The following is a 23904-nucleotide window of genomic DNA, read 5'->3' as shown; positions in this document are numbered from 1 at the left end:
TACATACCAACAAGTTATGTAGTAAATAAGATAAATTGGAAATAATCAACTGAGAGAAGGCCCTAGAATTAAGGGAGATGAGAAAGGCTTCTTGTAGAAGGTGGGATATGAAGAGGTCTGGGACTTTTGGGGTGCTGCTAGAACCCCAAGATCACGGTACTGGGCCCTGCCAGAATGAATTCAACTCAAATCTTCTTCCAGCCAGAGGAAAAGTTTATTATGGATAAAATACTTAGGCCAGGTGACGGCCAGTGAGGACAAGCACAGGAGATGTTCTCAGCCTTGTGGGCCTGAGATTCTCAGCATCTGAATGGGGGCCAGGGTGGATCTTAAATACTAAAGTAACTTTGGGTGGCCAGAGAAGGGGGCTGGGAAAAGGGTCTAGGTAAGAATTCTAATTGGGGAGGTCTGAGAGATTGAATAAACAATGGGAATAGCTAATGGAGGGAACAGGAAGGCATTGGTCAAAGGGAGATAAGGGGAATAGTTTAAGTGTTTTATGGGGCCTGTAATGGAGGGAGCTGGAAGGCATCTGAGTAAGGTCAAAAGGTGTAGGCTAAGGCTTCCAAAGGGAGATAAGGAGCTGGGGTCTGTAGACAAGTGGGAGCCAGATTCCCTTTGGGTCAAGGTGGGGGGGAGATCTTTGCTTGAGCTCACCCCATCAGGATTTATTTATTTTTTTTTAATGAGGCAATTGGTAGAAGGTGGGATTTTGAAAGAAGCCAAAGAAGCCAGGAGGCAGAGAAGAGGAGGAAGAGTGTGCCAGGCAGTGGACAGCCAGTGAAAATGCCCCACTGGGAAATGCAGTCTTGTTCATGGAACAGCAAGGAGCCTACACTGTCATTGCATCTCAGAGGAGTTAGCCCTGCCTCGATATTCTAATCTGCAAAATGGGGATAATAATTATTCTCATTTTGGTGGCACTTTAATATTCAGAGTCCTCTGCTCCCCACCAAGCTCCAGGAGGTTGGGAGTATCTCTTTTATTGTCACCCTTTTTTCATATGAGGAGACTGAGGCTCAGACAGATGAGGGTCCAGGTGAGTCACACAGCTTGGAATGGCTAGGTTTCTCCCAATTCCAAGTGCAGTGCTTTTTTTTTTAATCACCCTATTTCATAGGGTCATTGTGAGTTAGGAAGTTATTCTTGCTTGAGTCAATCACTGGCAGGAAACTACTCCAGAAGAGATTATCTTCATCTCCCTCTCCCATCCTTCCCTGGTGCTAAGTCTGAAGCCCCGAGTTTCTCCTCAGGACATCCTCACGTACAATTTCATCAATGTTAGCACGCTAAGTTTGGGGTCCAGAGAACAGGTTTGAGTTATGGCTCTGATGTGTGACTCTTTCTCTGGGCATCAGTTTTGATCCATCAGACACTTTTTAAGTATCCGTCATGTGCCTGGTTACTATGCTAGATGATGCTGGGGGTTCAAAAACAAAAATGAAAGTTCCTGCTCTCCATGAGCTTGGAATTCTTTTCTTCCCTTTTTAGTGATGCCTTTTGTTTTTCATCACATTCATTTTGGAATAGAAGTCTCCTCTGCTCCCCAATTCCCTTATAACAAAAATTTTAAAAGAATAAAAAAATCAGTTCAACAAAACCAACCGACACATTTTCTGGGCTGACTGTTCACCTCCTACCTCAAAGGGAGGTAAATTGCATTTTCTTTTTGCTTGCTTTTGATTATCTTTATTTCTTTTTTAAATTAAAAATTTTTAAACCAGCAAAAAAATTTGCCCTCTCTCCCTCTCACCTCCTCAATGGAGAAAGAAAGAAAAAGGAAACCTTTTGAAACATGTTTGTTACAAATATGCTTAATCAAGCAAAAGAAATTTCTGCATTGACCTCGACTAAAAGACTCACACACAGTCTCATTCTGTACTAAGTCTTTCAGTGGAAAGCATGCAGAGGGTGCCCTGGTAAATGTTTAACATCTGGGTTGGGGGAGGGGGTTCTCACTACACACTTTTAATTTTAATCTTCATTCTTAACATTTTCTCTATCACTTTCCTAAGTCTAGACAATCAACAAAACAATAAGACAAGCTCTTATTTGTAAGTTTTCCAATTTCCAAAATGTAAATGCTTACTCCGGAAATTTAACAATCGATTCTCCAGAACTAGTTCAAGTTGATTCCAGCACAACATTGCATGTTTCATCACGAGTCCTCTGAAATTGCGGTTGGTTATTATACTGATCAGCATACCTAAGTTTTTTTTTCTTTTTAACATTTTTCTTTTAATTTTCAGTTTTATATTCTTTTTCTCCCTAAGCGCCTCTCCTAACCATTAAGAAATTAAGAAGGATACCCATTTATACATAGACCGTCATGCAAAATATATTTCTATATTACCTGTGTGTGTGTGTGTGTGTGTGGGTGTGGGTGTATGACAAAAAAAACTAAAAGGGAAAAATGCTTCAATCTGTACTTCATCATTTTTCCATCTGGAGTCAGATAATTATTTTTTCATGATTCCTTTGGGGTTCTGGTGAGGCATGGTATTGATCGGTTACTAAGTATTTCAAAGTTGTTTGTCTTTACAATATTGTTGTCATTGTATCTTCTCCTGGTTCTGTTAACAGCAACCTGCCCCCGGTTTCTCAGAAACCATTCCTTTGATCATTTCTTACAGGTGGCATTTTAATGGAGTTCACATTTGACAGAGTTTTTCTTTGGTAAAATGGGAATCCAGAGAAACAATTGTTGGAGTCTGAATGCAGATGGAAGCATACTATTTTCACTTTGTTTTTCTTGTGTTTTTTCCTTTTATTCTGTTTCTTCTTTTGCAACATGATTAGTGCGGAAATATGTTTCATGTGATTGCACATGTATAACCTGTATCAGATTGCTTGCTGTCTTGGAGGGGGGAGGGTAGGGAGAAAGGGAGAAAAAAAATTGGAACTCAAAATTTTATAAAAAATGAATATTGAAAATTGTCTTTACATATAATTGGAAAAAATAAAATGCTATTTACATTTTTAAAAAAGTAAAGTGAGTGGAAATTGGATTAAGTGATATTTAAGGTCTCTTCAAGGTCCAAATCTATGACTCTCAGCAATATGAAAAATGTGGGTTATTGATATTCTTTGCCTCATCGAATCCCACAGCTGGCATAGAGCTTAAAGACAGAAAGAAAAGTTCCATTTGAAAATAATTATAGCAAGACTTTTTGTGGTAGCAGGAATTAGAGACATTTCAGTCAAGTGAGGACTGGCTAAACAAATCATGGTTCAATAATGTAATGGAATATGATTTCCCCTCAAGAAACAATGCATAGTAACAATTCAGAGACACCTCAGAGGAATTCAGAAGAAAGGGATGAAGTAAGCTGAGCTAGGAAAACTATACAGTATACACAGGGGCTCCCGAGTTTAAGTGGAAAGATCAAAATGGACCCTGTGCAGCTAATATAACTGAAGTCCCCCCACCAAGAAATAAGAGAATGCATCTTCCTCCCTTTTTTGCGGAGGTGGGGCACTATGGAGGTGGAATAGAGCATACATTGTCAGGTTGATTTTTTTCCCCCCTCTTTTTAATCTTTCTTACATGGGATGCTTCGCGAGGGAGGTAAGGATGGAGGGGGAAATATTTGTAAATGAAGGTGATGTAAAAAACCTTGGATCAATAAAAGCTTTTTAAAACGCGGATCACAAGGCACCAGTGGAGACACTCCCTTCCCGTCGCTTTGCGGCTGGGCGGGGTTTTATGGCTCCTCCCCCGAACAGAGCCCCGCCCCCGCCCCATGGGTTCGCTCCGCCCCTGCCTCATCCCTCCATGCTGCTCCCTCCCATACCCCTCCTACCCCTCCAGCCCGCGCCCGTCCCAGGTCGCGGGCAGAGGAGTTTTGGCCCGCGGGGGGAGCCGTAGTCGTCGCTCTTCCCGCTACGTCACTTCTGGAGCAGCGGCTCAGAGATGTCTGAGAGGAGGGAATCGGGAGACGAGAGGGCCTCGTCGGAGAGACCGCGGCCGGCCCCGGTGACCATCAGCGATGTGCAGGAGCTGGTGCGGCGGAAGGATGAGATCGAGGCGCAGATCAAGGCCTACTACGACGTGCTGGAGGACGTGAGTGCGGGGGGACGGGGGGCCTGGGGAGAGGGGGGGAGGGGAGGGGAGGAGAGGGGAGGGGGGCGGGGCGGCTGTCCTCCGGCCAGGACCTCGGTGTCCTCGTCTGTCAAAGGAGGCCCCTCGCAGCCCCGACGTCCCCTGTTCTGAGGCCCTTCCTGACCTGAGTCTGTGACCTAATCCCCTTTCTTCCCACCTCTGACACTGTTCACTGTACCCTTCTTTCAGATATTCTGTTCTCCCTTGGCCTCCATGACACTATTCTCTCTAGGATCTCTTTTTCAGATTATGCCATCTCCCCAAATCTCTGTGTCCTCAACTTCTCCATCTTTGATGATAGAGCCGCTATCCCACCAGTCACCCAGATTTCTACCCTTGGAGTCTGTACCTTTTCCTTTTATTGCCATAGATTAATCATCTGTCGGGCCTTATTTATACTACTGCCACAAGGTCTCTGGCATCTCTCTTCTTCTGTCCCCTCTCTCCCATTCCAGGCTCTCATCATATCTTGCCTAGTAGCAAGAATTGGTTTTTTCCCCACCGTCAATCTCTCCTTTAGTCTATCTTCTATATAACTTGCCAGGTAGGTATTGTTAGAAGTTAGCTCAGACCATAACGCTCCTTACTCAAACATCTTCAGTGGCTCCTGTTGCCTTTAGAATAATGTACAAATTCCTGAGCCTAGAAGAGTTTAAAACCTTCTACGGACTGGCTCCCACCTGCCTTTTTGGTCATGTTTTATTACTTCTCATTATGCCAGTCAAACTTGCCCACTGCCTTATATTTTGTCCCTTCACACAAGTGAGGTTCCCCTAGACTTGAAATATAGCTTCCTTATTTCTGCCTCGTAAAATTCCAACCTTCCTTCAGAGTCCAGCTCCGGTGCCTTCTTTGACAGAAGGCATCTGTGGTCTTTTTCTCTTAAAATTCCTTTGTATTGTGCTTGTACTTTCTTATTTGTGTATGTGTTATATCCCTTCATAGACTAAACTACAAGTTCTTTATAGGCGGGGATTGTTTTGTGTATGTATTCCCCTCACCTAGCACTGTGCCTTGTCCCTAGTAGGTGCTTGATATGTATTAGTTGAAATGAACTGAATTCTGTGTTCTAAGGCTCTTTCCCAGCTCTGCTTTTCCTATTATCTTGCACCCTCCATGTCTCCTCGGAGGTGGTTAACCACCCCATCAGGCTACCCCACTCCCTGCCACTCCCTTTGCTGGACTGTATAGATGGTAGAGTCTTTGATTGGCAGCACCATCTAGTCTTCTTGTAGCTCCTCATTTTCCAGAGAGGTCAAGGACTTTCTCAAGGTCACCCACTGGTAGTGACTGTGGGAGCTGGGCCTTCCTGCTCTTGTGGCTTCAGGGATCTTTTCATTCCTATACAGCCACCCTACTAGGTGAAGTTTCCATTTTTATATCACTCCAAAGTTTGTGGAAATGCTTTTTCCACAGCTCTGTCTGACAGTCTTTGTATTGTTAACCTTATTTTTACATTTCAGAGAGGTGCAGGACCACCGTGGTAGGTGATGGCTGAGGTTCCTTTTAGCACTGACATTCTGTGAAACCCTCTCACTGCGCACCTGCCCAGCTCTTGTTGTTTTAGGCTCTCTCTTGCCAGGGACTACGTGTCCCTCTGTCCTCAGTTTCCCCTGCCCCCTGGGAAAGGCAGTTGAAGAAGGTTGTGTTATTATTTGACTTGGAGGCAGGACAGCTGCTTTCCCATTTTGTCTCCAGCATTTAGTAGCTGCATTATCCCCTGCAAGTCCACTTAATTTCTCAGATCATCAGTACCCTTATTTGTATGTGAAGATCTGGGGAAGAAATATGCTTAACAAGTTTTGCAGTGCCAGCAGCACATGAGTTATGCTGTGTTTAGCACTGTGCAGTGTACATGGGAAAAGAGGCTTCGAAATTCCTGTCCCCTGAGGTCGTTGCTGCAGCTCCTAGAGCAGTTTGGTTGTTCTGGCTGTACTCCAATATGCCGGTACTTCTCCTCTCTACTACGAGCCCAGCATATGGCAAATGATCTTTCCAACAAGAAGACAGCCGATAACAGTAGATTTGGAAATGGGAAACCTGGCCCAGCCGATAACAGTAGATTTGGAAATGGGAAACCTGGCCCCAGCTCCTGGCCCTGCCCCCTTTTGAGCTGCTCAGCCTTGGACAGGTCGTAGACCTCTGGGCCTGTTTTTCCTCATCTGTAAAATGAAAGATTAGGCCAAATGAGCCCTAAGGATCCTTGCAGCTCTAAGTCCGGGATTCCTTAATCGTTGACAGGTTACCTCCTAGGGCTGTTGTAAGGAAAGTGCTTTGTAAACCATAATCATTATGGAAATGTGAGTATTTTTCTTACTACTATGTTGTGTTGCTCAGACGTTAGGGTGATTCTTCCAAGGATAGTCCTTAGCACTATTGGAAATGCCTCAAGAGGTGCTGGGACCAGGTGTGGGTAAATTACTGAGGCAGAGTTTGGCTTGGTACGAGGGTGTTCCTATCAAAGCTGTGCATAAGTAGGATGGGCGGCCTGGACAGGGTGTGGGGTGATGAATGCTTTCTCTCTGTAATTGCTCAAGTAGAGGCCACTGGGGTAGGATGTGGCAAGGGAGGAGTCTTTTCCTGTTCAGGAAGAGATTAGACTCACGGGTTCTCTACTTCTTTACTTTTCTGAGATCCTACAGTTCTAGACGTGGTGGACTCTGTCCCAGGCGTCCTACTCTTCTTCCTATACCTGCCTTAGTGATCTCATTAGCTCCTGTAGAATTAATTACCCTCTCTCTGCTGACAATTCTCAAACATACCTTTCTTGCCCCAATCTTTCTGCTGGCCTCCAATCTCACATCGACAGTTGCCTTTCAGACCTTTCTGACTCGATGTCCAGTAGACATCTTCAGTATCCAGAACAGAGCTCATCATCTTTCTCCCTAAACCCTCCCCGCCTCCTATCTTCCCTATTACTGTAGAGGGCAGCACCATCTTCTCAGTCCCTCAGCCTCCCTGTCCTGGGAGTCATGCTGGACTCCTCCCTTTCTCTCACCCCCCCATCCAAACTGTTGCCAAGGCTTGTTGATCTTACCTATGCAGCATACACTGAAAACAGCCTCTTGTCTCCTCTGACACTGCCCCCGTCCTGATGCAGGCCCTCGTCACCTCATGCCTGGATTATCACAAGAGCCGCTGGAGGGTCTGCCCGCCTCCACTCTCTCCCCACTCCAGCCCATCCTCCATTCAGCCACTGAGTGATTTTCCTAAAGCCTGGGTCCAAACGTGTCGTTTCTCTACTCGGCAAACTCCAGTGGCTTCCTGTCGCCTCCAGGATTGTATGCAAAATGGCTGTTTGGCATTCGAAGCCCTTCATAACCCAGCCTCGTCCTGTCTTTCCAGTCTTCTTACACCTCATTCTCCTGTACTTCTCTTCAGTCCGGTGACGTCGGCCTCCTGGCTGTTCTTCCTCTCTCAGCTCTGGGCATTTTCTCTGACTGTCCCTCATGTCTAGAACGTTCTCCCTCGTCTGCTCCAACTACTGCCCTCCCTGGCAGCTTCTAAGTCCCAGCTGAAATTCCATCGTTGATGTCTTCATTCTAGTGCCTTCTCTCTGTTAATTGTTTCCCATTTATCCTGGATGTGGCTTGCTTGCTCTGTATGTATTTGTTTGCGTATTGTCCCCTCCATTAGATTGTGTCATTGTGCCGTGTGAGTTTCTTGAGGGCAGGGACTGTCTCTTCTCCTCTTTTGGTATACCCGGAGTGAGTACAGTGCTGGCACATAGTAGCTGCTTCGTAAATGTCCATTGACTGGTTGACGAGGATCCCTCGAGGCACTGCGCACGTAGGATCTGGAGCCATAGGATTGTGTTTTTAGAGTGGCAGGATCTGCAAAGCCATCAGATCCAGTCTTCTCATCTTATTGATGAGGGAGCTAAGGCCTGGGGAGCTGATGTGACATGCTTAGTGTCATACAACTTATACGGGTCTGAGACAGGATCTGAAGAGGTCTTCCTGGCTGCCGAGCCCAGCCCTACCCTCTACTCCACCCTGCCTTTGTCACACTAGCTGTGTAACTGTGAGCAGGTCACTTCTTTTATTTATTTATTCATTTTTCAACATTCACTTTTATAAGATTTTGAATTCCAAATTTCTCCCCCTTCCCCACCCTGAGATGGCGTGCAATCTGATATAGGCTATATATATGGACAGTCATATTAAACATATTTCCACATTAGTCATGTTGTGAAAGAAGAATCAGAACAAAAGGGAAGAAATATGAGGGGGAAAAAACAAAAAAAGAGATAATAGCATGCTTTGATCTACATTCAGACTCCGTAGTTCTGTCTGTGCATGTGGATAGCGTTTTCTGCCACGAGTCTTTTGGAATTGCCTTAGATCACTGTGTTGCTGAGAAGAGCTTAGTCTATCGCAGTTGATTATGCACAGGGTTGGTGTTACAGCGCTCTCCTGGTTCTGCTCACTTTGCTCGGCATCAGTTCATGGAAGTCTTTGCAGGTTTTCTGAAATCTGCTGAGCAGGTCATTGCTTGTCTGTGATCCTGTTTTCCTGTGAATAAAATGGGGTGATGATACCAGCACCAGGAGAGGCGATGTGGTTTAGTGGATAGAGAGCTGGCTTTGGGGGAGGGAAGACCAATCCGGGCTACTCATGCGTCCTGGCTTCATGAGCTCAGGGAAATCCTGTGCACTCAGCTCAACCAGACAAGATGGAAAGAAGGTGCAGAGCTGCATCGTTGTTGAGTTTCGTATATCAGCAGAATCACAGATCCAGTCTTGTCCCTATCCCTAAGACTTACTTCTCCAGCCCGTGTTTGCTGTGAGGATGAAGTGAGACGGTGCACGTAAAGAGCTTTGTAAATGTTACTGTGCTCTGTGTATGGGAGCGCCTATTCTTGGAGTCTGGAGTTGCTTCTGAAAGATTCTTCCCTGATGGCCAGTGTGGCTGAGAGTGCTGCTGGGACCCAGACCCAGAAGCCTAATCAGTACAGTGACCCAGCCTGTAGCCCCTGACTCTGTCCAGGCTCCCTTTGGTCCCTGAGAGGCTACTCCTCACGACTGTGGCAGCAGACTCGGAGTGCAGAGCCCCCTTGGGGATACACTGACTTGCTCTCTGTAGGATGGGCCATTCTATTTGTAAATCAATCACCCAACTGCTGTAGGGAGACAAGGAAATTTGTGACCTTAAGGGGTTCATAACATCAGGCAGGAAATTAACAATGATTAATTAACCTGAAAATTAGGAAGTGCATGTGGTGAAGGATAGAACTATGTGCAGCCTGGGAGGGCCAAGGGGCAGGAGGCTTCCTGAGGTCTGGGAAAGCTACGTTTTGAACACAGTTTTGAAAAGGGGAAAACTAAAATAAAATGAGCCTGAGAATCTGGGCTCCTTACTGTGCTCAGGGGGTTCAATTTGGATATGCAGGACAGCATGTTTTTATTTTTCACATGTTACGTAGGAAAGACACCTGATTTTCAGAAGAGTAAAGTTTCAATAGTTTTCTTCTCTTGAGGGTTTTTCACTCCTGTCTATCTTATCAGGTTGTTAACCCTTTGGAGCTGGGGGGAAAGTAAACTCCAGAATATCCCATACAAGGTGCTTATTATTATTAGCTCATATCCACACTCAGTTCAGCAGTTTAATTCAGCAAACAATCTTGCTCCTGCTTCTGAAGGGGCCTGCTCTCGAGAAGCTTGTTTTCTACTGGGGGTAAGGGATGGGGAAACACTATATACTGAGAAGATTAAATTGATTTCATATCATTTTTGTATTGATCCTATTTACAATTAAGTGATTTCCTCCTGTAATTGATTTTATCCTTGTAACTTCCTGAGTGCTCTGTCTTTAAACGTAGTTCAGAATGCAGCTGGCCTACAATAGGTTAAGTTTAGAAATCCAGCTCTTCTGCTGATGAGTGTTCTATTCTTGCCTCAAGGAATTCTGCTAAGCTTGGAGAATTGCACTCGGCATAAGGGAGTTGGGCCTAACATCTTTACATTGCCGGGCTCTCCTTCAAGGATGTCTGGCTTGCTGTCCAAAGAAGTCTGGGCTGTTACCTTTGGCCTTGTAGGTAGACTCCAACAGTGATCTTTATTAGTCAGAGGAGGGAAGGAGGGGGCTATTGCTAGCCTCTTATTTCCAATTTCAACTGGTCATATTGTTTTCCACATCTCAGCTATCTAACCATCATGTTCCCCGCAACCCCATGATGTCACCTACTCTGTTCTGTTCTTTGTTCTGTACTCCAAAAACCTGTAAAAGGGGAGCTATCCTTTCGCTTGGGTCTTTGGTTGTAACCTGAGGTAACCATTGATCCATCTTATTCTCAGGTTTTGTGCCCTGTGAATAAAATGCTATCTTGTGCAGAGAAACGTGCCTCAGTTTACGTTTTTGTTAAATTTCACTTGTGACAGTACACAGATAAGTAGATACTAAATAATTTGAGGAGGAGGAACAGTACTTGCAACCTCAGTGGGCGAGGGCCAGGGAGAGGCCCTGAGTTTATCCTTAAAGGAAGTCAAGGATTTTAGAGGTAGAGGTGAGGTGCATTCCAGCTGTGGGGGGATACTCTGTGGAAACACCCAAAGGTGGGACTTGGCATGTTTACATAGGGAACAACTGATAGTCTAGCTTGGCTTGAATGCAGAGTTTGTGAGAAGTAGCGATGTGCAATACGGCTAGAAAAGTCATTTTGAGCTAAAATGGGGAGGGCCTTAAGCCCCAGGCTGAGGCTTTCATAGTTTTCTGAGGCAGTGGAGGGCCAGCGAAGTTTTTGAGCAAAGGAGTGACATGTTCAGAATTGTACATGAGGGGAATCTAGAGAGGAAGGGAAGGTCATTAAAGGTGGCAATGTGGGAGGAAGCAGTGTAACCCAGCTCTCTTCCACACTTAGTCCAGCAACAGTCAGGGAAGAACAGCAGATTGAGTAGGGATCAGACGCCCAGGGGAGAACCAGTGAGTCATTTCTCTAGCCTAGGTGAGCACAGGGAGATGGCCAGAGGCCTGTGAGCTAGTGGAGGGCACCGAGCAGATTCTCACAGCACCTGACCCAGAACCAGCGCAGAGATGCTGGCCAACGTGGTCATGAGGTTGCAAAGCTGGAATTGAAGGCCTCTCACAGGCCATCTACTCCAACCCTCTCATTTTACAGATGAGGAAATTGAGGTACCAGGAAGGTAAATTACTTGCCCAACAACACGCAGGTTGCCCATGCCAGAGCCTAGATTTGAACTCGGGTCCAACACTCCAAATGCAGGATTCTTTCCCTCAGACCAGGTTGCCTGGGACATTTGTCCTTAGGTACTAGGTATAGATTCTTTGTCCTAATAGATCTACGCTTTCCCTTCTAAGTACCCACATTTCCTCCTCACAGGTACAAAGAAAAATGCTTTGGGAAAAGAGAACATGATGAGTTGATATTAATGACATCTATTAACCTTGTTTCTTCTCCCCAGCAAAAAGGAGTTGGGATGAACGAGCCTCTGGTGGACGTCGAGGGCTATCCTCGAGCAGACGTGGATGTGTATCAAGTCCGTACGGCAAGGCACAACATTATCTGTGAGTACAGAGGAGCGTGGGAGACAATGAGCAGAAGGTCAGGTCTGGAATTCCTAGAACTCAGGTTCAGTTCATATCTCTGGGCCTCAGGCAAACTTTCTGGTAAAGTGGTCATGATACGTGAGTTTTAGGTTGGAGTCAGAAGACCCACCTATGCCACCGCCTGCCTTTTTGCATATGTGACTTAAGCTCTCCAAGCCTCAGTCTTCTCATCTGTAAAAAGCCAGGAGCTTGGACTCAATCCTTGAAGTCCCTTCCAGCTCTAAATCCATGATCTTAGGGTTCTGCGGTGAGATCCCCACAGACAAAAGGGTGGCTAACTTCACAGTGACATATACCCCTAAAACACCATGTCCTGGCCCATCATTGTGCAGCACCGTTTTGGGGGGGACATTCAGAGATAGTTCTCAACTAACAATCTGCCCATTTTCCCTTGAAGGGAAATGTGTTGAGAGAACTGCCTGAATAGGAATGTGGGATTAAAGATGTACGTTGGCCTTGGTTTGGGGGCATGGCTTTCTTCCTTCTCTACAAGGAGTTTCCCTTCTAGGTCTGCAGAATGACCACAAAGCCCTGATGAAGCAGGTAGAAGAAGCCTTGCACCAGCTCCATGCCAGGGGGAAGGAGAAGCAAGCAAGGGATGCAGCCGAGGCGCAGAATGAGGCCTTGAACCAAGGCCAGGGCCCGAGCCAGAGTCCCCCTCGGCCCTTTGCTAAAGTGAACAGCATCAGCCCGGGCTCTCCTGCCAGCAACTCGGTAAGTTGGGCAGCTGCTCCAGGACCCAGAGAGCAGAAGTCAGAACAGCTTATTGGGAAGGGAGGTGGTACAAGGCTTGGCCCGTGGGCAGCAGCTCTGCGTTCCAAGCTTGGCCTTCCTGCTGCCCAAAGGCCTGGGGCACTTTGGGCCAAACCCTTGTCTTCTCAATGCTTTTTTCACCTGGAAAAGAGAGCGAGTCTCCCCCAGTTTTCCTGGATGGTGGTTGGGATGGAATGAGAACAAAGATCATTGACAATTGTTCTTCCCTCTGAATTGGATTTCTCTGGAACACCCTCTGTAGCCCAGTTAAGTGCTGAGGGCAGGAAATAGAGCCAGGGCTCCTGAGGGCGGTGACAAGCAGTGGTTGTTTTTGCCCCAGAACCCACATGCAGGCCCCAGTGATAGCCACACTTTTCGTTTCAGAATGTTCCTTTAGGCAGGTGGCCCTCAGAGGGGACCCAGAAGTGTCACAAGTAGCAGAAGCTTGTTAGTGATATTCTTACCTCGTCTGCATGGATCCAGCAGGAGGAAGTGATTTCTACCCTCCAAGTGTCAAAATTACTCATTTCTAATCTTCAGTATTATTCCCTTTAGGAAAAAATAGTCTCTTTCCTTTGTGGTTCTTGTTGGCAAATGTCACTGGATTTTTAAATGGTTTTGTTGATGCTTTTAAAAAGCATCACCAATACTTCCCAATGACTCTTCTTCCTCACCTCCAGTAGCACCCTGGCTCTTGCGGGAGGAGACTCCAATCCTCACCGTGCCACTCACGACTGCCTTTGGGAGCTTGCACAAATCACTCTCCTCTGGGTTTCAAAGTCCTCTGTCAGATGAGGACGCTGGGCTACACCAGGGCTTCTTAAGCCTTTTCCACTCACAGCCCCTTCAGTGACGCTGGGCTAGAGGTCCTCTGCGGTCCTTTCCCAGTCTGAGTCCACGACCCTAGGATCCTTTATAACAAAATCCGGTTAATCAGAGCACATCAGCACCTTGGCTGCCATCGGCTGTGGAAGTTTCATTCAGATCTCCCCTGTGTTTGGTCTCGCCTTTCTAGGGTCTCCAAGTAGATGATGAGATCGTGGAGTTTGGCTCAGTGAATGCCCACAACTTCCAGAATCTGCAGAACATTGGAACAGTGGTCCAGCACAGTGAAGGGGTGAGTCGGGTGGCCACGTCCTCTCTTCTCTCGGTCTGAGATTGACCCCAGGCCCTTTCCAGTGCTGGGCCCTGCCTGGCACGGTGCCCAAGGGAGGCTCTGCTTCAGTGTGTTCCCAGCCCCTGGCACGATGCCTGAGACACAGCAGGTGCTGAAAAGTGGCTGCTGAGCTGGATGGTGGTGAAGTGACGTGGGTGCTCCCTTGGTCACCCGGGACTTCTGAAGATTTTACAGAGACTTCTGGGGAGGCCCAGCATCACAGTGGATGCTAGATTTGGAATTAGAGGGCCTGGCTTCAAATCCCAGTTCTTCCACTTATTAACATGTGTGACCTTAGGCAGGTCATTTAACCTCATTGGGCCTCAGTTTCCCCATCTGTTAAAATGAAGGCTTTGGACTAGCTTCTTCGGCTTGTGACCCCTTTTTGCTTGAGCAGCATTTTTTGGTTTTGCGTAGCCTGAGGGCATGCGCAAATGTTCAGAGCCAGGCCGCAGTAAAGCTGTGAGATGGGCTGCCAGAAACATGTCGGATTCATCATGTGTTTGATTTTTAATTAATTTGTGCGTGTTGTGTGTTCAGAAACCTTTTCCTGTTACCAAATATTTTGGGGTTGCAACCCATGGCTTAAGAAGCTCTGGGCTAGATGACTTTCAGAGACACCTTCTCTAGCTTTAAATCTACAATTCCATGATTCCATGAATTCTTATTCTGATAGGTAAAGCCTACTAGTAAAATACAGCAGTGAGGTCCGGTAATTAGGGAGAAAAAAGCCCAAGTTGGCTTGCAGAAAGCAATGTGAATTGTCCTTTCTTGCTGAAAGTCCCTTGTTCCAGCCTAAACTAAGGCCCTTTGGAGCAACATTGAATCCCCCAACTCGGTCCTTGGTGGGGGTGTTGAAGATCTCCAGAACATGCTGTGCTCTGGGGGCACGGGTTTAGCGCTTGCCTCATTCCCTCTCCTCCTACCTGACACTGACTCAGTTTGGTTTCCTTCAGGCTGAGTGTCTTCTCTCTGAGGGAAAGGGAAGTAAGAGCTGCTCGAATCCATTCTTCAGGACTCTGGGGATGGACGATTTGGGCCCAAATCCTTAGGGCTTTGCCCCCTCCCCTGCCAGCCTGTCCCGGCTCAAGCAGGCTGGCACAGGCTTGGCAGTGTCACTACCAGAGCTTGATTTCGGGAAGCTTCTTCTGATTTGACGCTCGGACTGGCTGTTCCTTGTCTTTCAGCATCCGTTGCATGTGGTAGTGCTCCGGGGAGGCGAGAGGCTCCAGCTGAGGCTTGTCCCCATGCGCTGGGCTGGGAAAGGACTGCTAGGGTAAGATGGATTTGGAAAAGCTCCTTACTCTTTGGTTTTTTTAAAAATTCCTGTTGTTTTCTCTTGCTTTTGTATCACCTTCATTTCCAAATCCTCTCTCCTAACCTTCTCCTCTCAGCAAGTCACTTCTCATAACAAAAAAGACATTGGGGGGAAAATATAGTTCAGCAAAATTAATATCTTAACTGAATCTGAAAGTAGATGCAGTGTTCCACAGCAAAGCGCGGCCCTCGCCCCAGGGCTCTCCCCCTGTCACCCCGCAGGGCAGTGAAGGGGAGGAAGGAGGCATGTTTTGTCCGCTCTGCTCTGGGGCCAGGCTTGGTCATTAGGGAGGTGTCCAGCATCATGCATTCTATTGTGGATGTTTTTGTTTATTTATTTCTTGTTTTTAATGCCTCAGTTTTCCGCAGTACCCCTCCTGCTCCTCCTGCTTCTCAAAAAGCCATCATGATAATAAGTATTTTTAAAAAGAAGAGGGAAAAAATTCATCAATAGCATTCAGCACATCAAAAAAATCTGAGCCTGTTTGCAGTGTTTCCCACCTGTGGACACTGACCTCTGCCGAGGAGCAAGACGGGGGAGAGGTCTTCTTGTCAGTCTTCTTTGGGGCCAAGCTTGTTCTTTTGTAAAAAATCAATTTTTTTTTGGTGACCTTTTACATTGCCTCAATTTTCCCCTGCACCCCTCCCCACTCGCAGAGAGCCGGAGAATTTTTTAAAAAGAGGGAGAAATTAGAAAAACTGATGCTCATGTTGAAAGAATCTGACAGATCGTACAGCGCTGCACAACCATGCCAGAATGGGGGTCATTGTTTTCTCCCATCGGGGCCGTCGTTCGTTTCCTGTGTCAGCTCTTTCTACATTCACAACAGCCGTTTTCGGTTGTTTCAGCATTTGGCTGGTTTGTCCCATGTCGTTTTCCTGGCTTTGCTTCCTTCGCTGAGAAGCTCCGAATCCCCATATTCCTCTTCCCCGACAGTGCAGCGCTGACCCTCCGTCACATTCAGGGGCCCGGTTTGGTCAGCCCTCCCAGCCACGGGCAGCTGGAAGGAAAGCATGTTCTTGTGTTAGCACTGATTACTATTAGATCGTGACAAGTTACTTTGCACACAGCAGTTGCTTGTTGAATCTCATTCAACCCCTCCTCCAGGGGTTGTAATTTGTAAACTGTCCCAAGTAGAGGACTGAAGGTCAGCTTGACCTCACCGTTGGCCATCATGAAAAGAGCTAATGTTTATGTAGCATATTAAGGATTTCAAAGTGCCTCACACACGCCATCTCTTTGGCGCCCCACAGTGAGCAGCCCTCTGAGGTAGGTACCACAGGTATTTTATAGAAGAAGCAGCAAGTTCATACAATGTAAAAGATGGGTCCGTGACCATGTAGTTAGAGCTAGGATTTCAACTCAGTTTTCTGAGTACAAGTCCAGCTCCCCATCCATTGTGCCACACTGCCCCTCACTTCACTTCACTCCCTTTTTAGTAAGCAGAAGGATTGCTCTTTGAGCATCTGCTTTAGGATCAAGACACAACATGAAAGATTTAATGCAGAAGAAGTAGGAGAGCATCTTCTGGATTTTCTTAATGGTGTGTAAAACATAAACCTGAATTCTTTTTTATTTTGTGTTTCAGCTGCAATATTATTCCCTTGCAAAGATGATTGCCCTTCAGGACTACGACAGAGAAGGCCTCCGCCTTCCCATCCCCTGGACCTGGAGGTGGCTGGGATTTCCCTTCTTCAGCTCCTGCTGGGAACTTAAGGCTTTGCAGTAGCTCTGGATGGGTGAACTCTCTGTCGGGAGTTGGGGATGCAGTCCTGGCAGGGGTTTTGACCAACAGTCTGCCTAGATTAAGGCTTGGTTAAAACTTCACATTTGTTTAGCATCTCCTTCAAATTATGTCTTGGTCTTTAATGGAAATTATTTTTGCTTTTGGATGAATGGGGTAGGAATTTAATTTGACAGTATTTTTACTCTTTTAGAGGTTGCTTTAATTTTTAAAAAATTTTGGATAAGATGTGATTTGCAGTGTGCTGCTATGTTGTCCTGATACACACAGACACACACACAGAGTCCATTTAAACCAAAGTGTATGAGGTCAGAGTCTTCCCATAGACACTCGTATATAAAAAGCTGCCAGTGGAGATGAGCTGAGCTGTCCAGGCATTTCTGAAATTGTAACTTGACTCTTATTTCCTTATATCATCTCTTCCTAGGTTGGGTCTACTGACCAGAGTATAATGATATTTAAGCTTAGGGGAGGTAACTTATCTGGAGCTTGGATGGCTGGGTTGTGATATGGTAAATCTTGAATGTCTCTGCAACCTCAAAACAGTTTGTAACCACGGACCAATCAGTACTGCAACTTTTGGGGCAGGTGCTCGGTCTGATTGGGAGATGCAAGTCTTCTGCCTCCACAAGGGGGCAGCAAGGGCCCTACTTCTGAAGTCCGGGTCAGAGGAATCCACTTTTTTTCTCCCCACAATTATCTGTGTCTGGTCCAGCACCCTTCTCTTAAGTTGTAAGATGGAAATTGTGAAAGTGGACACTGACATTAACCGATGGAAAGTCAGAGTTTTTTAGGGTTGGACACTTTCTAAGAGTTTGAATTTTTTAAACATGCACTCTAATAAATATCAGTGATTGCAAGTTACCACCTGACATCCTTGTAGCTATTCTGCCTGTTTCTGGATTAGCATTTAGAGATCTGTTTCCTACTGAAAGAAAAGACGGCTAAACTGAGATGTGCAGAGCCATGGTCAGCCCCTGAGAAGCAATGAGGAGACAAATTTGGATGGGGGTAGTTTTACTCAGAGGCCCGGTAAGTCGCCCTTATATAGGGGCTGGCCCCACTGCGGTGGGCAGTTGTATGCAAGAAACCATCCATCAAGCAAGCATTTATTAGCGCTAGGGAGGCACTGGTACTGGGGATTCCAAGATAAAGGTGAAGTGGTCTGTTCAATTAATTAATGTTTATTAAGCACCTACTGTATGCCTAAAACTGTGCTGAGGAACTTAGTGTAACAGAGGGGGAGGGCACACATGCCCAGCTGTCAATCATGTGCCAGGCACTGTGCTAAGAGGTGGGGATGGAAAAAAGGCAAAAGCCAGTCCCTGCCCTCATGGAGCTTACACTCTCATGGGGGAGTTAACGTGAAACAAATTTTTTTTTTCAGTGAGCCAATTGGAGTTAAGTGACTTGCCCAGCGTTACACAGCCAGTCTAGTAAGTGTCAAGTGTTTGGTCAGAGACCGGATTTGAACTGGGGTCCTCTTCACTCCAGGGCCGGTGCTCTATCCGCTGCGCCATCTAGCTGCCCCCAAACAACTATATCCACAGCGAGCAAGGACTGCTAGGGGGCGCCATGGTGGCTAGAACGTTGGGCCTGCGTCGGAAGATCTGAGTTCAAATGCTGCCTCGGACACTTCCTAGCTCTAGTTTCCTCGCCGGTGATTCACCGTAGGAGGAAACGGCCAACCAGTCCGCTGTCTTTGCCAAGAAACCCCCCCGCGGGGTCACGTCGGGATGCACAAGGAGCTTTATGCAGGATAAAGAGGGAAAGCGCCGAATTGAGAGGGCAGGGGAAGGCTGCCTGGAGCAGGGGGGACTGAGAGGAGGCCGGGAGGGAGAGTGGGGGACAGCCCGAGGGGGGCCAGTGTGGCCGGACCTGAGAGTGTGTGTTCAATGAAGGGCTTTGAATGCCGAGCAGAGCGCTTCGTGTTTGCTCCCGGAGGCGACAGGGAGCCACCGCGGCTTATCGAGGAGGGGGTGACACGGTCGGGCCCGCGAGTTAGTAATGACCCAGGGACGAAAATGCCGTCGGAAAACGAGGAGGGAGACAGCGCTTTCCCCCAGGGGGCACCTAGGAAGGCTTCTAGGAGGAGGAAGCCTTGCGCGGTCTGGAAAGAGGGGTATTAAACAGAGGGAACGGGGGCCTGCTTGGACAAAAGCAAAAGCCCGGAGGTGGCAAACTAGGAGCCGGACGATACCGGGGCAGTTCGAGGACTCGAGGAGGTACGATGAAACACGTCGCGAACGCGCCCGGGGCCTCCGGAGCGGTCTCCGCTGGCCGCAGTCCCGCGCGCGCTCCCGCGAGCCCCCGGAAGCACGTGATCCACTCGGCTCCTCCCCCATGCTCGTTCACTTTACGGCCTGTCGTTCGAGGCGGCGGCGGTGGCGGTGGCAGTTACCATGGAGACGCGGCTGGGTTGTAAACGGTAACCTAGGAGCCGGAGGAGGAGGAGGAGGAGGAGGAGGAGGCGGCGGCGAGGAGGTGAGGGCGCCGGAGGGGCCTTAGTGAGGTCTGGGAGTGGGGGGGGGGCGGGACGTGTCACAGGATCCCGGACCTGGACCTTGGGAAGCGTTCTCAGAGGCTGTGGAGTCCAAGCTCTCATTTTACGGATGGGGAAACTGAGGCCAGGGAGGGGAAGCAGCTTGACTGAGGTCACTCAGCAGGCGAGTGTCTGGGGCAAACTCAGACTCCAAGTCTGTAGGGCTGTGTCTACGTGGTGTGTGTGTGTGTGTGTGCGTGTGTGTGTGTGTGTGTGTTGTGTGCAAGGTCTGTGAGAGGAGTGTGTACGTGTTGTGACAGTGTGGTCCCTGTGCCTTCTTGTATCCTACGTGTGTGTGTATGTGTGTGTGTGTGTGTCCTGGGGGGTGCATATTTGGTCAGGTTTTGTGCCTGGGGAAGAAGATCTGTGTGGGAGGCCTCTTGGAGGGGGTCTGGGTGGGAGGTATTTGAGGGGTTTAGGTGTATGGGAGGGTCAGAGGATCATAGGTGTAGAGCTGGAAGGGCCCTTGGAGCCATCCAATCCAACTCCTTCATTTTAAAGATGAGGAAACTGAGGCCCAGATGTGCTGACGAAGTCACACAGGTTGGGAGGGACAGGATTCCAGCCCCAGGTACAGGCCTCCTTCCCCTCGCAGCCTCTAATGACAGCACTGAGCCACCATCAGAAGAACCTGTTATTGTTGTGGTCGAGTTGTGGGAAGGCCCCTGCCCTTTCCTAAGTCCCCCTTCCTATCTGAAGGCATCATGCCATTACGTCTGGGTATCCCCTGGACCCCCCTATAACAAACAGGAGTTAATATTGAGGAAACGAATCCACAGGGGCGGTGCGTTTGGGTCTGTGAAAGAAGACATCAAGGACCTCGAGTCACCTTAGGAGCACCAAAGGGTTATTTTGGAAGAGAGAGGGCTTCTTCACCTTCTGGGTTTCCCTCCCTGACAAAGAGGGATTCAGAAGGGGATGTATCCTCTCTGGGCAGATGACTTCTGCTCTTCCTTTGCAGTCTGGGTCTCTCTTGTATAGACAGTCTTTGTGGAAGTTGTGTACCTCTGGAGTCTATGTGGGAGGAGAGTGTGTTTGTGTGTGTTAGCTATTCAGCTATCACACCATTTCTCTCATCTTTCTACTTGTCTCTAGTTACACAGCCACCTCACTAGTTCAGCCCTTCATTGCTTCTAGCCCAGACTATTGATTATAATTCCATCCTAATTAGTCTCCTTGGATAATACCTGAATACTCCCTCTCAGAATTTCAAGCTCCCTCCAAGGCTCATTTCAAGTGCTTCTTTCTATATGGGGTCTTCTTGTCTGATCACCCCACCTGTTAGTTTTCTTCCCACCCCAAATTACTTTGTATTTATCTGTGTGGTTATCTGTCTATCTGTCTGTCTGTCTATCTATCTGTGCCTGTGTTGTTTCCCCTCAGTGGATTATCTGTTTGACTACAAAAAGAATTTTGTAGGCCCAGGAGCCTGATATAATTCCCTGAACAATGTAGGTGACTGATACATCTTTGTGGAATTTCAGTAGAATGGACTAAGAGATCGGAGAAGGTTGGAGAAACTAGAGACTGAGTGGAGGATGAAGAATGAGTTTACAGAGAGCAGGGAATAGGGAGAGATGGAGGGACAGAAAATAATAGAGAGGAATTTCAGAGTGACAGGTGATGGTGGGAGTGGCAACGCCGTGAGCGCCTGCATGGGTGTCTGAGGGGGCATGGAGGTGGGGGTTGTGGGGGTTGACGGGACTGTTTGAAGGGCTTCTGAAGGAGGAAGGCAAGCCTGTGACTTGGAGGCCCGCAGGTGCCTGACAAGGGTCTAGGCAGGGCTGCGTGTCCGTAGAGGGAGGGTGGTTTGGAAGGGATGCCGCTGAGCAAGGGTGATGCGCCTTGTCTTCCTCCTGGCCCAGGGTGCACCTGGTGTGGAGGAGGGTGGCCTGGGATGTTAGATCTTCAGAGGGAGCTGGGTCTGTGTGAGCAGAAGATGAAACGATTTTGGGAAGAAAAGCAGGTCTAGAACCAAGGGAAGTTTGTTCAGTCAATCAACAAGCATTTATTTAGCACTTCCTGTATACCAGGCACTGAGCTAGGAGCTGGGGCTACAAAAGACAACCCCAGAGGCGATCTTGCCCACGAGGAGCTTACATTCAGAAGAGTCAGTATGTACAGAAGAACTAGAAGGAGGCTCAGTTTGAGGTCCGTGAATCCACGCTGGAGAGGGAGGGCGTTCTGGGAGAGGGGAGAGCAGAGCTGGCCAGGCCCTTGGCAGGTGGATGGGAATGAGAGCTGAGAGAGGGGTAGCAGGGCAAGGTGACTTTCTGCTAGCAAAGAGGGACTGAATCACAGGCCTTAGGAGAGTTTGCCATTTACAGTTAGCCAGCTGGCTAGCGTTTACAGAGACTTTAAGGTTTGAAGAGTGCTTTATCTCACTTGATAATTGTCCAGGGGAAGCCAGGTTAATTCAAGCTCCCCGCTTCAAGGATCCTCTGAGACCCCTGTTTGTTATCTCTGAGACACCAGGGAAGGGCTTAGGCCAACAGGAGATAAGCCAGGTGATAGGCGCTTGGTAAGTGGGTCTCCAGGGCCTGACTGAGCTCTCTTTGAGAGGTCCTTGTTTCATACCAAGAGGTTGGGAGGATGGGGCTCACTCACCCAGGGTAGCCTTGGCCCGATCAGACGTAGGGCCCAAGGCCCCAGCCCTCGACAAGTTCCTTGCAATGCCGTCTGAGGCCTGCTGCCTGAGCCTCTGATTCGAGACACGGACTTGGTCCCTGGTGCTTTGTGGTTATGGAGGTCTGAGGCAAATTCCCAAATGAGTCCATGGAGCCAGGCAGCGTAGTACTTCTGTACAGGACAGGAGGATGCTTCCAAATTCTGTACCTGGTGTAAGAACTCTGTGCTCCCAGACCAATGGTGGAAGAGCAGAAGGGAGTAGAGGGTGCTGGGGCAGGAGCTTTGGGGTTTGATGGAGGCCTCTACCAATGTGGACAGTCTGTGCTAATGGAGGAGGCCTACCGGGGGAGGGGTGGGCATCTGAACCTTGTGTAGGGAAGGACATTGGTAACTGAAAATAGCTGCCAAAGGGGCCCCGTGAGGACGGGGAAGGGCTTCAAGTCTATGGCGTGTGAGCATTGGTTAGGGGAACTAGGTTGTTTAGCCTGGAGAAGAGAAGGCTTAGGAGGACATCTTTGCGTCTGGGTAGAGGGCTCTGCCATGAAAGAACAAAGGGATTTGTTCTGGCTGGCCCCATAGGCTAGAACTTGGAGCAATGGGTAGAAATTGCAAAAAAGGAAAATTAGGATGCAGATAAAAGCTTCCTAAGGCACAGAGCACTGGGCCTGGAGTCAGGAAGACTCATCTTCCTGAGTTCAAATGTGGCCTCAGACCCTTACTGGCTGGGTGACCCTGGGCAAGTCACTTCACCCTGTTTGCCTCAGTTTCCTCATCTGTAAGATGAGCTGGAGAAGGTAAATGGCAAACCACTGCAGCATCTTTGCCAAGAAAACCCCAAAAGGGCTCACAGAGGGCCTTGACTGAAAAAACAACTGAATAACAACAAAAACTTCCTAGCAATTATGAGTTGTGAAAAAGCCCAATGGGCTGCCTCAGAGGGAGCAGGTTCTCTTGGCCTAGAGGGGATTCTTATTCAGGCTTGGGGAGGCCCAAATGGGCTCTACCAACTCTGTGTCCTGCGTGTGTATTTATGTAGGTCGGAAGTATGCAGGAGAACGTGTGGGTGGGGGATGGCTTTGTGAGAGTTGGCTTAGGGCATGCGTGTCTTTTGTGTGGTGATCTATAGGGATTGTGTGTCTGTGCGAAGGTTCGTGAATGGGCTGCAGTGCATGTTTGTGTCTGCGGGCATCACAGACTTTAAGCTGGAAGGGGCTTAGCCTGTCTAGCACCTCATTCTACAGGCTAGGGGACTGAGGCCCAGATGGAGTTCTCGACTTGCCTACGATGATATAGATGGGAAAATGGCGAAGCTGAGGTTTGAGTACCAGGTGATCTGATGAGAAATGCAGTTCTCTCTCTGTCTCTCTGTTTTGTAAGTTATAGGATCAGTTAATGTTTGAGATGAAAGGGTGTTAGAATATCTCCTAGCCCAAGCTCCTCATTTAGCGAAGGCAAAATGCTTTGCCCTGAGACTCTCCCCACCTTCAGCAAGAGCCTGCTTTGACTTACTTCCCAGCAGGAGACACGAAACATTCTGTCTTTGTCATACTTCTTCCTCATTCATCTCTGAAGCTCCGTGCACAGCCTCATCCCTTTCTTCTCCCTCCTCCTCGGCGTCCAGTTACGTTGCAAGTCTTCCTGATTCTCACGGAGGCCCCTGGGTGGCGAAGCAGAAAGGGTCGGAAGACTTGAATTCAGATCTAGCCTCAGACACTTTCTAGCCATGAGACCCTGGGCGAGTGTCCAAGTGGGTCTCCTCAACTCTAAAATGGAGATAATAATAGTTACCTCACAGGATTGTTTTGAGGATCAAATGAGGTATTTGTCTTTTTTTCCCATAGCTTCTCTGCCTTGGTTACTGTAGTAATCTCCTAGGCAGTCTCCCTGCCCCAGCTCTCTCCTCTGGACAATCTGTCCTCCACCCAGCTGCCAGGTTGATACTCCTCAAGCGTAGCACTGACCATGTCACCCCCCTGCAGGGACGTCCAGGGGCCTCCTCTTGCCTCGCCCTCCCGTCACCATTTGGCTGTCTCTTCAGGCTAAATTCCCAGGAGCTTCCCTCCCAGGCGCCCTTCGTTCCAGCCACACTGGCCCCT

The 23904-nt window shown here is 48.1% G+C and overlaps 2 protein-coding genes across 2 annotated transcripts in view; both read left to right on the top strand.

Annotated features, from left to right (window-relative positions):
* Nucleotides 1–3817: 3817 nt before the first annotated feature.
* On the top strand, nucleotides 3818–17510 carry PSMD9 (proteasome 26S subunit, non-ATPase 9). Its single transcript, XM_020970273.2, has 6 exons — nucleotides 3818–4063; nucleotides 11523–11625; nucleotides 12176–12381; nucleotides 13436–13537; nucleotides 14764–14852; nucleotides 16483–17510. Exons 1-6 carry the CDS (start codon nucleotides 3914–3916, stop codon nucleotides 16508–16510), a joined length of 678 nt encoding a protein of 225 aa, XP_020825932.1. The 5' UTR covers nucleotides 3818–3913; the 3' UTR covers nucleotides 16511–17510.
* An 85-nt stretch (nucleotides 17511–17595) lies between these two features.
* Nucleotides 17596–23904, top strand: part of CFAP251 (cilia and flagella associated protein 251) — an 87671-nt gene continuing 81362 nt past the window's right edge. Inside the window, 1 exon segment of the mRNA XM_020970268.2 lies at nucleotides 17596–19122. The gene's annotated coding sequence lies outside the window, so the exon portion shown is untranslated.

The sequence above is a fragment of the Phascolarctos cinereus genome, unplaced genomic scaffold (assembly GCF_003287225.1).
Source record: "Phascolarctos cinereus isolate Bilbo 61053 unplaced genomic scaffold, phaCin_HiC Scaffold_4;HRSCAF=312, whole genome shotgun sequence".
NCBI lineage: Eukaryota > Metazoa > Chordata > Mammalia > Diprotodontia > Phascolarctidae > Phascolarctos > Phascolarctos cinereus.
This window is presented reverse-complemented; position numbering and strand designations above follow the sequence as displayed.